This window comes from Rousettus aegyptiacus, unplaced genomic scaffold (genome assembly GCF_014176215.1).
Source record: "Rousettus aegyptiacus isolate mRouAeg1 unplaced genomic scaffold, mRouAeg1.p scaffold_m13_p_11, whole genome shotgun sequence".
Lineage (NCBI taxonomy): Eukaryota > Metazoa > Chordata > Mammalia > Chiroptera > Pteropodidae > Rousettus > Rousettus aegyptiacus.
The window spans coordinates 10,260,214-10,274,758 of record NW_023416286.1 but is presented as its reverse complement, the minus strand read 5'-3'; the positions used below and the strand labels follow the sequence as shown (position 1 = coordinate 10,274,758).

Genomic DNA, 14,545 nt, shown 5'->3' with positions numbered 1-14,545 from the left:
TTCACTAACAAAGAGGTATTTTAAATTTACACCTAAAACCCAATGCAATAGCAATACCATGTCTTTTCGAAAAGTCTTTAAAATAAGTTTATTTGACATGGCGGACATAATAGTAAATAGATGGCCATCTTCGAAGAGGTACATTTGCAAACATAATTTAACAAACTTACCAGTAACTAAAATGCATCGGATTGCTGCAGGGCTCACAATAAACTTGCAAAATTCTGTGTACTGCCATACAAAATTTCTCTCCATTCTTGCCTATTTCCAACTCCCCTAGATACAAAGGCAAATATAAAGGATACTTCAGCCCATTCCTATATCTCCTACATACCACTTCCTGTCTAGACACATCAGTTCATCTGCAGAGGCTCTATATATATATAGGATAACTCAAAAGCAAGTACCTGTGTCAGCCAAAACTAGTATACGACATAGAACATTCTCTTGAAAAGTATAGCAATACCTACAAGCAATGTTCACAGGAATATTTCACTTGATAGACAAAAAGTTTTCTGATTTTTATCTCATAAAGTAAAATTGCTAAACTTTTCAGTAGACATTGTAACATGTTCTATAAGTGGCAATTCTACTTCAGAAACAATTGTGGGTTTTTAATTCTGTATCCTTTTAAGGAAAATGACACTAATAATCTATAGGATTATTTCTTAAAAATAATTACCATCTTCCAATTCTCAATAAAGTTCAACTGAATTAGGAAATAAAACTTATTTTCAGTGTCATAAAGGGCTAGGCCTTAGGAAAAATTAAAGAAATGGTATAATAATACCTTTCATGACTTGGTATATTTGTTAATATTTCCAGAGATTTCTAGTTCATATTCTTAAAGAAAACCATAGCAGTCTTTGCCCACAGATACCTGAGAATATTTAGTAACAATGTATAAGCATGACTAAATTGTTTCTAATGAAAAATGCACACTATATTTAGGTTCCATTAAAATTTATATAAAGATTTTTTATTTGATTTTAATATTTATCCATTTTAATTTGTCCATTATTTTTCATTATTTATTTTTTAAAAGTAACTAATGCAGATAACTTATGTAATGTGATCCCAAAATTTTTATTATTTGAGGTATTTTATTATTTAAAGATAAACTATATCATAAAGATAGATCTAATTTATAACTGAAATGATTAATATTGAATATATAACCTCAGTTTCATTCAAAAGCAGTTCTTAGAAGGCTTTTCTATTGGCTTTGTACTGAAACAAGCAAAGTACCTCAGCTAAACAGTCTGTTTAAATATATTAAGAAGAATGCAATTAAAAATGTTAAAATTAAAGATTCCCCCTGAGATTTATCACCTCCTCCCCCTTACAAAAGAATGATTTTAATCTCTTAGGAAACACTACAGGCAAGGTAATTGTCAGAATAAACTCAGCAGTAGATTAAGTTCCAGTTAAGATTTAAGATACCAGTCAGGGAGTAAAATCTTTTGATTTTTTTCATAAAGTTTCATCTCTCAGGTAGCCTAATTTAGTACTGAGATATACAGAAATCTTGCAAAAGATGATTAAAATTTTATCAAATATTTAATACCATAGTTTTTATGCTATTTTTTACACTACAAAACTCTTCTCAGATGAGAGTGATCACAGCAGGAATAAAACTGTAAAAGAAATCAACTCAAGTCCATACCCAAGATAATTTCACACTCAATACAATTAATTTTCAGGGACACGCAAAAAAAATCTCACAATAAGTTAGTAGAGTTAAAGTCCTTCACAGTTAAAAATTAGAAGGCTCTAACCCAAAGGTTTCTAACTCAAAGTACATTTAGCAGTCACTTTTAGATAATTCCTGAAGATGCTATCTCAAAAGATCACTGCCTACCTGTCTATATCTACAATGAATCCTGGTATGCAAACTGTCGCATTCATCAGTTTAGACACCAAGTGGAGATATACGCCAAAATAAGTAAAATACATTTATCTGTAGAGTCAAATAAGGAAAACAGTGAAATGCAGCACAGTAAAATGTAAGGACAGATGGAATACACTGGGCAGCACATGAGATCGCCATGCCTGCCCTTAGCCATGAAACCTCGCCTCGGTAATTTCTACATTTTCTTTCAGTCTGATAAGGAGACAGGCAGCCTTATGAACTGAACTGTGACCACCAGCATGGCTATTTAAGAGTATTCTTTAAAGGCTCCTCTAAAACTTAGTCAAGCTAGTACACATTTTGTCTTTCCTTGGTAAGAAATGTTGACTTTGCTTCATCAGCCTATTTTATTTCTGACAAAATGTAGGCAGAAAAAAAATCAATGTTCATAAAAGTGTGATTGAAATATGTCACAATCTGTCTTATGAAGGAAATAAAATTAGAAACTTTGTACATGTAAATTAATTAATTCTCAACCCCTTATGACATAGTTATATGTTAGTATGCAGTATCTACTATTTACATAGTCAGAAAAGTCTTTTGATGAGCTCCATAATTCTCTAAAAACAGTCAATATTTACTAAAGAGGCTCCATTGTAAAAGCAATAAATCTGAAAGCCTAACAGTTTGCAATTTACAAACAACCCACAAAACAACCACTTACAACGCTCTCAATGCCCTAACCACTTTATGAAAACTTCCTGGAATTGTTACAAGTGGCAGCACTACTACAGTAACCAAGTATAAGCCAGGGGTACATGAATACTTTGGAAGTCTGATATAACTTCTTAAGACCTAAGAAATTCGAAATGTCAGAGGAAAATCAGAGACAGATGAGAATGACACACGTGCGGACCCCAGCACCCTTCAGATCCAAACACGCTGCGGTGCCGAACGGCCGCGGCTTGCCGGCTGGCCTCACTCTGAGCCAGGCCCCAGCTTATTTACCAGAAGCAGCAGCATTCAACATGTACCCCAGAAGTGCTGAAATTACCACATAAATGACATCCATGTTAAAACAGCTGGTTATACAGAAAGCCGAAATAATTACTGTGATACTTAGGCTTTACATATGCCCAGGAATTTTCTAATGTCTTTGTAATTAACTCTAGTTTTTAAATGACCTATGTAGTACAACTGACTTCTTTCTTGTGTGTGTGTGTGTGTATGTGTGTGTGTGTACAATTCAGAGAACATTAGATATGTAGATTTACACAACCTCACCACAATCAAGATATACACCAGTTTCCCGACACCGACTCATTTACCCTATCCCTTTACACCTTCACAGTCGTCCTCTCCCAACACCCATAACCCGGGGTAACTACTTCTCTCTTACCCATCACTGCAGCTTTGCCTTTTCATGAATGTCATATAAACGGAATCGCATAGTCTGCAATCCTCCGAGTATGTGCTTCCTGACCTCCAAGCAGATGCATGTAGCAAGAGTGTATTCCTTTTAATTGCTGAATAATATTCCACTGTATGAATTGATTACAACAGTTTGTATACATTTGAGTTATATCTAGTCAACAGCAATAATGAATAGGACTACTGCAAATGTTCACATAAAGGTTTCTGAGAGAAAAGTTTTTATTCATTTCTCATAGACACAACTCCAGAAGTAGAAAGACTAAATAACATCATAAGTATATGTTTAAATTTATAATAAACTGCCAAACTGCCAGAGGGGCGGTACCAGTCGGCAATCCCACCAGTCATGTGTCCCAGTTGCTCCTCACTCCCACCAGTGCATGGCGCTATGAGTATGTTGTATTTTGGCCACTATACCAGGCATGTAGTTGTTCTCTCATAGTGGTTTTAATACATATTTCCCTATTGGTTAATGATGCTGAAGATCTTTTCATGTGCTATTCTGGCACCCTTATCTCTCTTTGGTGAAATATCTAAGGTTTTTGCCCACTTTTTAAAATTAAATTTTATGTTTGCTTATTATTGATGTTTGAGTTTTTTAAATAAACTCTTGATATAGCTCTTTTGTCAAATAAGTGATTTTCTATCATCCTCCTTCAGTGTATAGCACGTCTTTTCATTGTATCTTCTGCAGAGTAAAAGGTTTTAACTTTGATGAAGTCAAAGTCAAATTTATCAATTTTTTTCTTTTATGCATCATGTATTTGGTGTCATGTCTAAAACAGCTTTGCCTAGCCTAAATTACAAAGATTTTCTCCTGTGTTGTCTTCTAAAAGTTCTATACGCTTATATTTTAGATGTAGAATTAATCCTTAAATTAATTTTTTATAAGGTGTTAGGTTTAGGTCGAGGCTCATTTTTTGGCATACAACTATCTTTCCTCCCTTAGATTGCTTTTGCACCTCTGCCAAAAATCAACTGTCCACATGGGACTATTTATATGTGGGACTATTTGTATATGGGGCTATTTCTGACTTCTACTGTGTTCCTCTAATACATATGTCTATCTCTTTGCTAATACCACACTGTCTTCATTATTGTAGCTTTATAGTGAGTCTTACAGCCAAATAAGTATGATTCCTCCAACTTTATTATTTTTCAAAATCATTTTAGCTATCCTAGTTTGAATTTCCATATAAATTTGAAAATCATTTTGTCTACATCAACAAACCAATCCAGCAAGAATTTTAATTGGTATTATGTTAAATCTATAGATCAATTTAATGATGGCTTTACTATACTGTATTTTCCTATATATGTACACCATATACCTCATTTATTTTGGACTTTGATTTCTTTCATCAGTAATTTTTAGATCTCAGCACACACAGATTCTATACATGTTTTGGACACTTACAATTAAGATATCTAAATTTTTGAAGGTATGTTAAAAGTATTTTAAATTTGGCTTCCTAATACACATTAATACAGAGAAATATTTACTTTTATGTGAGAACATTGTGTTTTGCAAACTTCTAAGCTTGCTTACTAGTGCTAGAATTTTATGTTAATTCTTTAAGAATTCTTCTGTAGACAATCATGTCCTCTGTGAGAAGGGGTAGTTCTATTTTTTCCTCCCCAAAACGTATGACTTGTTTCTTTGTCTTGCCTTGTTACAATGGCTAGAACCTCTGATTTGGATCAGATCCGCACATGTAGAGCTCAGGGTTGAGCTCATACATAATTTTATAAAGTTCTTTCATACATTCTTCCCTTTCAGTGATTTCTCTGGTAATTTTTCGGTTCTGGGTCTCATCTTTTCAGTTCTGTTGTCAAAATGCTAGGGCTTCCAGCTTCCACAGCCTCAATCTGCGATGCACTTCTATAACTCTGCCTACATCAAGGGCAAACCAGCTGTGAGAGGGAGATTTTAAAAAGCAATAGAGAGGTTTATGGTTCTGAATGTAAGGAATCTGGAAGGCAATATTCCGTCCTCTCCAATAAAAAGCTGAAATATCAAAAACAAATGTGGAGAGACCCCCACATGTACTTTGAGATGTATCTCCAGTTTCCACAGTCAATATGAGAGAAAAATCTTCTTGGGCTTCTAATAGGAGGAAGGGAAAACAACCACTGTGAAGCACAGTAGAGCAGGGGTCCCGAACCCCTGGGCTGTGGACTGGAACCAGTCCGTGGCCTGTTAGGAACCGGGCCAGACAGTAGGAGGTAAGCAGCGGGGGAGCCAGCAGCAAAGCGTCACCTGTATTTGCAGCTGCTCCCCAGTACTAAAGTCACAGCCCCAGCTTCACCTCACATCATCAGGCATTATATTCTTGTAGGAACACCGGTCTTTAAAGGTTGGGGACCACCACACTAGAATACTCTGTTCTTAACAAGGCCTGCCCTCAGGAGAACCTAGTTAAAGAAACCCAACCTGCTAAGGTATTATCAGAGCCTGAGAGACCCAGGAAAGGAAAATACTCAAGAAGAGCCAGCTCTAGTCATCTTCTCCTACCTAAAGGGGTTGAAAAACTGAAAGACACTTCTGAGGTTCACAGTCCACACGCACAAAATCACTGAAAGACTAAGGCCTAATCACAGTATGATAGAGTGCTTCCTCGCCCCCACACCTCACCACATTCTAAAGGCCTACTTACTGCAGCTCCTTCTACCACGTACGGATATCCCGTCTGACTAGCCAGAAAAAAATTGCAAGGCATACTAACAGGCAAAAAAATCATAGTTTAAAAGGACAAATCAAGAATAAGACCCAGACATGACTGAGATGTTAGAATTATGAGACTGGAAATTTAAAACAAATATGATTAATATGTTAAGGTCCCTAATTGATAAACAGACAGCATAAAAGAACAAATAGGCAATGTAAGCAGAGATGGAAATCCTAAGAAAGAACCAAAAAGAAATGTTAGCAGTAAAATGCACTGCAACAGAAATGAAGGATGTCTTTGACAGGCTTATTAGTAGACTAAACAGGCTGAGGAAAGAATCTCTAAGCTAGAGAATACACTAATAAAATCCTCAAAAACCCAAAAGCAGAGAGAACAAAAACTGACTAAAAGAATACCAAGGACTATGGGAAGTTGTCATATGCATAATAGGACTAGCAGGAGGAAAAGAAAGTAACTGAAGAAATATTTGAACAATAATGACTGCAAATTCCCCCAAAAATTAATGTCAAAAACTGAACTACAGATCCAAGAAGCTCAGAGAACACCAAGAAGAATAAATACCTCAACAAGAACAACAAAAAACACCTAAGCATATCATTTTAAAATTACAGAAAATCAAAGATGAAAAATTCCTGAAAGCAGCCAGAAGGAAAAACACCTTACCTAAAGAAGAAATAAGATAATGCCCAACTTCTCCTCAGAAACCATGCAAGCAAGAAGAGAATGGAGTGAAAAATTTTAATGCATTGGGGCGGGGGGGGGGGGAGGGGACCAACCGCAAAATCTGTACCCTGCAAAATTATCCTTCAAAAGTAAACGAGAAATAACGACTCTCAAACAAAAATTGATGAAATTTGTTGCCAGTAGAACTTACAAAAAATGTTAACAGAAATTCTTTATACAGAAGGAAAATAAGACAGTTGAGAAACTGGGATCTATGTAAAGAGAAATAGAACACTGAGGAAGATATAGCAAAGGTAAAATAAAAACTTTTTTTTAATTTAAATGATCTAATAGATAAGTTCATTCAAAACAGTAACACTATTTCATTATGTATGCTTACATATGTGTATATATACACACAGACACTCATGCTTTTTATGCTAATATGTAAGTGAAATGAATGACAGCAATGATATCAAGAACAAGATAAAAAAAATTAAGGTTGTTGTATTATAAAGTACTCAAACTACTCATAAAGTGGTAGAATGATATCTGATAGCAGACTTGAATTAGTTAGAAACTCTATGGCAACCACTAAAAAAAGTTTAAAAATTGAGCATAACTAATATGCTAAAAAGGAGAGAAAACTGAATTTTATAAAGTGTTCAATTAAAATCACAAGCGCAGGAAAAAGATCAGAATACAAAATCAGGAACAAAAAGTAAGGTAGCAAACAGAAAACAGTAACAAATATGGTAAATATCAGTCCAACATTATCGATAATTACTTTGAATGACAATGTCTAAATACACCTACTAAAAAACAAACTATCAGTGGACCAAAAACCACAATTAACCTATACGTTGTTTACAAGAAACCCACTTTATATTAAATATAAAGATACATATGGATTAAAAGTAAATGGATGGAGAAAAATATACCATGATAACGCTAAAAAGACTATGAGTACCTATATTCTTTTCACATAAAGCAGTCTCCAAATCAAGGAGAGTTACCAGACATTAAGAATGGCATTACATAATGATAAAGTGATCAATTTTCCAAAAAGATGTAACAGTTAAGGTGCACTTGCCTAACAGAGTATCAAATTGCATGAGGCAAAACCTGCTCTAACTGCAAGGAGAAAGAGGTGAACCTACAATGACAGCTGGAGACTTCAACACCCTTCTGTCAGAAGTAAACACACACAGGAGACAAATCAAGACACAGGTGATCTCGACAACCACCATCAAACCACTGGAGATAACTGACATTTATATCTACCCAACAGTGGCAAAATACACATTCCTCTCAGGCTCACATGGAACATTCACTAAGACAGCATTCTGGGTCATGAACCACGTCTTACGATTTTAAAAAACAGAAAGCATACGATATCTACTGTTGGATGACAATGTAATGAACTAGAAGTCAATAACAGAAAGATAAATAGAAATCCCATAAGACATTGAAATTAAACAGCACACTTCTAAAAAACACATGGATCAAGAAAAAAGAGATATTGAAAATATTTTGAAAGAAATGAAAATGAAAACATAACACGGAAATTCATAACATCGCACGCTGCAAAAAGATATTGTGATTTATAATAAATATGTATTTGGTCTTCATCCACATTTCTGGCACAGAGTACCTAAAATCCTTGAAATTTTCTAAGTGATTATAATGATAAAGGTGTCTTGTTATGTCGATGAGGTGACTTTTGGAATTCACCTAAGAATGGAAGCTAGCTGCTGGTGGAGCATACCACCTGATTAGTGGGTTACAAATTTTGGTCCCACACCAACCCCCCCACCTCCTTGGAGAGGAAAATATTTTAAAATTGAGCTTAGTCACCAATAGGAAATAATTTAATCAATCATGCCTATTAACGAAGCCTCCATATAAAATCCAGAAGGACAGGGTTCAGAGACACCACATGTGTAGGTGTGAGAGAGGGGCACACCTGGGGAGGGCGTGAAGTCTCTACTCTTTCTCCACACCTTGCTCTGCATCTTTTCCATCTGGATATTCTTCTGTATCATTTATCATGTTTTTTTTTTTTATAATAAACCAGTAAACAATAAGTAAAATGTTTCTCTGAGCTCTCTGTGAGCTTCTCTAGAAAATTAACCAAACCCAAGACTGGGGTGTGGGAACCTCTGATTTACAGCCAGTCAGTCAAAAGTACAGGTAACAACTTGAACTTGCTAACTGACATGTAAAGTCCAAGGAGAGCGTTGCTAGAACTCCCAATCAACAGTCAGTCAGAAGCACAGCTGATAACTGGGCTTGCAACTGGCATCTGAGGTGTGTGTGTGGGTGGGAGAGAGAAGGTCCTGTGTGACTGAGCCCTTAACCTGTGAGACCTGATGCTATCTCCAGGCAGACAGTGTCAGAATTGAGTTAAACTACAGGACAACGAGCTGGTGTCACAAAGAACTGCTTGGCGGCACAGGGAGAAAACTACCCCTCCATACAATGGAATCAGGTCCTCAGACTTCTAAATTGCACATATAAAAGAAAGGTCTAAAACCAATAATCTAAGTTTCTACCTTAGGAAATTAGAAAAAGAAAAGTAAACTCAATCCAAAGTAAACAGAACAAAAGAATAAGAATTAAAGTACAAATCAAAGCAACTGAAAAGAGTAAATCAATAGATAAAATCAATGGAACAGAAAGCTGGTTCTTATGAAAGAAGAACTATAACTACAGATCTTTTGGAAATTAAAAAGATAATAAAGAAATACTATGCCTATAGATTTGACAACCTAGATGAAACGACCAACTCCTCCAAAGAGAAAATCTGCCAAAACTCATACAAGAATAGGCATTCTGAATAGACCTATATCTATTAAAGAAATTGAACCAATAATTAACAATTTTCCAAAACATAAAGCACCAGGCCGAGATAGGTTCACTGGTGAATTCTACCAAACACTTAAAGAAGAAATTATGGCAACTCTTTATAATCATCTTTAAGAAGACAGAAGCAGAGACTATTTCCTAACTCAGTCTACAAAGACAGTAATATCCTACTACCAAAACCAGATAAAGACGCTATAAGTAAACGATAGCCTAATATCTCCCATGAACATATAAGCTAAAATCCTCAACAAAATAATAGCAAACTGAATTTTAAAAAGTATAAGCAGAATTATATACCATGACATAAGGGGATTTATCCAAGGTACACAAGGCTGGTTCAAGATTCAAAAGTCAATTAATTTAAATTTATCACAACAGGCTAAAAAAAAAAATCACGTTCTCTTATCAAAAGATACAGAAAAAGCATGACAGAATTCAGCAACCATCCATGGCAAAAACTCTCAGCAAACTAAGAATAGAGAGAAATTTTCTCTACAACTAACATATTTGATGAAAAACTCCAAGCTTTTCCGCAACAATCAAATATAAGGCAAAAATGTCCTCTTTCATAACTCCTTTTTAACAGTGTACTGGAAGTCCTTGATAAATCGATAGCAGAAGAGAACGAACATATACAGAGTAGAAAAAAAGACATAAAACTGTCTTTGAGCATAGATGACATAATGGTCTATGCAGAAAATTTGAAACAAATCAACAAAAAACCTCTTGTAACTAATAAACCATTTATAGCAAGTTTGCAAGATACAAGGCTAATATAAAAAAACTCCACTGCTTTCCTATAAACAATGAACAAGTGGAATTTGAAATTAAAAACACAACACCAATTACATAAGCACCTCAAAAATGAAATGCTTAGCTATAAATCTAACTAAATATATGCAAGATCTATATGAGGAAATCTGCAAAATTCTCAATAAAATCAAAGATGAACAGATATTCTATGTTCATGGATAGTAGGACTAAATATTGTCAAGATGTCAGTTCTTCCCAACTTTACTCTATATATATTTGCTGCAATAACTAAAATCCCAGTAAGTTATCTCACAGGCAAACTGATTCCAAAGTTTATATGGAGAGGCAAAAACCCCAGAATATCCAACACAATACTGAAGGTGAACAAAGTTGGAAGATTGATGCTACTAACATTGAGAACTACTATAAAGGTGTAGTAACCAAGATGGCATAGTACTGGTGAGAGAACAGATGATCAATGAAACAGAACAGAGAACACAGAAATAGACCCCCATAAATACAGACAAATGAACTTTGACTAATAAACAAAGGTAATATAATGGAGCAAAGATAGTCTCTTCAACAAATGGTGCTGGAACAACTAAACAATCACATAAAAAAGTGAATCTAGAAACAGACTTACTACCCCTTCACACAAATTTACTCAAAATGGATCACAGACGTAAATATAAAATGCAAAACTAAAAACTCCTAGAAGATAACATAAGAGAAAGCCTAGATAACTCTGAATATGGCAGTAACTTTAGGTATAACAGCAAAGACACAATATATAAAAATTAAAAGACAATACCAAAGGGATTAAATGAGAAGCCACAGAATGTAAGAAAATATGTGCAAAAAATATATCTGATACAGAACTGTTATCCAAAATATACGAAGAACTCTTAAAAGTTACCAGTAAGAAAATAACCAACCTGATTTAAAAATGCACTAAAGACCTTAACGAACACCTCACCAAAGAACATATACAGATGACAAATAAGTATATGGAAAAATACTCCACATCTTTTATCATCAATGAAATGCAGATTAAAATGAAATACCTCTATACACCTATGAGAACAACCCAATACCTGAACACTGACAACACCAAATGCTGGCATGGAGCTGAGCAACAGGAAATCCCAGTCATTGCTAGTGAGAATACAAATAGTAGTTATGCTACTTTGGAAGACAGCTTGGAGCTTTCTTACAAAACTAAACATCTTTTACCATATGATCAGTACTCATGCTCCTTGGTATCTGTCCCAAGGAGCGGAACACTTATGTCCGCACAGTGTTTACAGAAGCTTTATCCATAATTGCCAAAACCTAGAAGCAACCAAGATGCCCTTTAGTAGGTGAATGGATAAACTGTGGCACATCCAGTCAGTGCTAAAAAGAAATGAGCTATCAAGCCACAAAAAGATATACAGGAATCTTAATTTCACATTATGAAGTGAAAGACAATCTGAAAAGGCTTCATACTGTATGATTTCGACTATATGGCATTCTGGAAAAGGCAAAAATATGGACACAATAAAAAGGTCAGTGGTTTCGGGGACTGGGGTGAACAGGCAGAGCACAAATGGCTTTCAAGGACAGTAAAATATCTTTTATAATATTGTAATGATCGGTACATGTCATTAGATTTTGTACAAATCTACAGAATGCAAAACGCCAAGAGTGAACTCTAAGATAAACTATGGACTTTGAGTTATTATGATGTATCAATTTAGGTTCAATCTTGGTTAAAAAAAAAAAATGGTTCCAGTGAGTGACACTAATAAGGAGATTATGTATTCACGGAGAAAGCATATGGGAAAATCTCTATTAATTTTTATTGTAAATATAAGACTGCTCTAAAAAATAGTTTTTAATAAAAATAATTTTAAAATTTAAAAATAAAAAATGTTAAAAACAATAGAAACTGCAGAGAAGGAGGTTATGAGTTTGTATCTGGGGCATGTTGAGGTTGAGATATTTTTCACATGGTTTGGGTATATAAACCTAAATGGAAGGAAGCTAGCGAAAAAGCTCTGAGAGTTGTCAGGCAGTTCTGAGAGTTGTCAGCCTAGGTAATAAGCCGTGAAGCTAAAAACAAATTAAAATAAAACCCAATAAAATTATAATAACAAATTAACTAGTAGAATTTTCTGATGATGCTCTATTACCTCCTTTCTTAAGATTCCACTCAACGCACAGAATGGTCATCACATCCAGGAGAGACAAAGGGACCCGAACCTAAACGCTTCAGCGACTCTGAGTACTACACCATCCATTAGAAATAATCTGAGCTTTTAAAAAATCATAAATTTTCAGGCATACGACAATATTCCTTATAAAAGCAAATAATATTAACTTCAGTTTTAGACTAGACTGTATGATATCATAAAATCAAAATAAATAATTTACCTTCCTTATTTTCAAAAGGAATGTAAAAGCATAGAAAAGTTAAAAGAAATGAATGCTATTCCATGAATAAAATAACAATACCTGTTATAAGATACGATTAAAATATGGAAGGACAGAGGATGTGACGTGCAAACTACAGAAAAATTTAAGGTAACAGGTTCATTAAAGATGTGTCCTTTTTTCCTTTTGAGTTAAAGATAAACCAAAAGCATTTAGAAGGCAAAGGAGCAAAAAATATGTGTTGCAAAGTGAAATAACACAAAGTAATATAGCATTAAAAATGGATTTCACTAAATTTAAAGAAAATTTTTTATAAAAGGATTACTGTAGAAAAGTAATTACTTATTATGAAAAACACATTAAATTGCCAGGTGTACAATAATCTTTATTATTAGATATCTTCTGTGCAGGCTCCTTTGAGTTAAAAGGACTCATCTGCCAAACAAGTAAATTTTCTGGTTTCAGACAGAATACTTAATGTACTTTATTTTTTACTCCTTACAAATTAATTTGCTCAGTGAATTCAAATTATCATTAAATCTCACTATACAAATTACTTGGTTTTTCTCCTGTAGTAGTAGTATCATATGTAGCAGTAGTATCATATGTACCTCAAAAGCACTTTCTGTGTATGTTTCACTTAAAAGAATGTTTTCAATGCTATTTAGTAATATTTATAAAAAAGGCAAATTAAGAAATACACATAAAGAAGCAACGGATGTACAATTCTGAAAAACAGAATGAAAATAAAAGTAATATGATTCAATAGGTATATATTCAAAAATATTTAAAGACTATTGAAAACTGAAATAAAAATTATATTCTAGATATAGGAACAACCACCTACATAAGAGACAATCATAAACAAGTATTAATTTCACTTCTTTTTCCTCCTGAAAGAAATCAACTTTCATTATTGATGTCAGTTGAGTTAAAAATATATAATAAAATTTTGATATTATATCCATGACAGGCACTTATCCTTGAATTTAAAAAAAAAAAAATCAGAAAACAAGGTCAGACAAAGGATTTTTATGTCACTTTGAAGCAGAAGAAATATGGTCTAGGTAGTTAAGACACTGAAATGCTGAAATTTCCAGGTAATTTTGACAGTAGTGCTAATTAGAACTTTACAATGAAACTTAATTATTAAGGGGGCTGCTTAATTATTAAGAGGGTTATAAAATTCAAAATAATTATTATTATAACTTTGGTTAGCAAGATTGTTTTTAAGAAAAAAAAATCTCAATTTAAATTCACTAAACAAATTAGTGAGTCATAGATATTCATATTAAAGACAATTCTTAATGATAGAATCATTGACAAATGCTTTATGAGATGCTCTAATTTTATTTTATATCTTATATTCCATTGGTCAATCAAACAACCAGTATCATAATTAAAAACAAAAAGAATACTTTTCCGAGAAAAATATTTATATACTTTCAATAATTCATTGAAATTATCACTTATAATTCATTTTTCAGTTTATAATATTTATCAGAGTTAAAATGGCACTAAAATAAGTTTTAGTGATATAAAATCACATCACATCAATAGATTATCGATATTTACTAAGGAAAGAAAAAAACTCATTAAGTGCCTACTATGTACCAGACACTATATTACACATACTATTGAATTCTAATTCCTATTACAACCAAATAAAGATGGCACGATTAAAATCATTCCTCAGCTGGCTAAAATGACTCAGAGTTGTCCACGGTGGTTTCCGGTGAGGGCTCTGGAGCCAGACCTTCAGGATTAGAAACCCTGGTTCTCATCTGCCACTTAAGAATCTGTGACCTTGAGCAAGTTACTTAAGTTTTCTCTCCCTCATCGGCAGGGCAGGATTAGATGAGATAATACA

General features: G+C 33.9%; 1 protein-coding gene across 16 annotated transcripts in view; it reads right to left on the bottom strand.

Moving 5' to 3' along the window:
• NBEA (neurobeachin) overlaps positions 1–14,545 on the bottom strand; it is a 611,133-nt gene that overhangs the window by 490,998 nt on the left and 105,590 nt on the right. The window contains exon 3 of one of the 16 annotated variants that reach the window (XM_036228303.1): positions 171–276. The exons of the other annotated variants lie outside the window; for them this stretch is intronic. Coding sequence (XP_036084196.1) covers positions 171–276 — 106 coding nt within the window. The remainder of the gene's footprint in view (positions 1–170; positions 277–14,545) is intronic. 16 annotated transcript variants of the gene reach the window in all.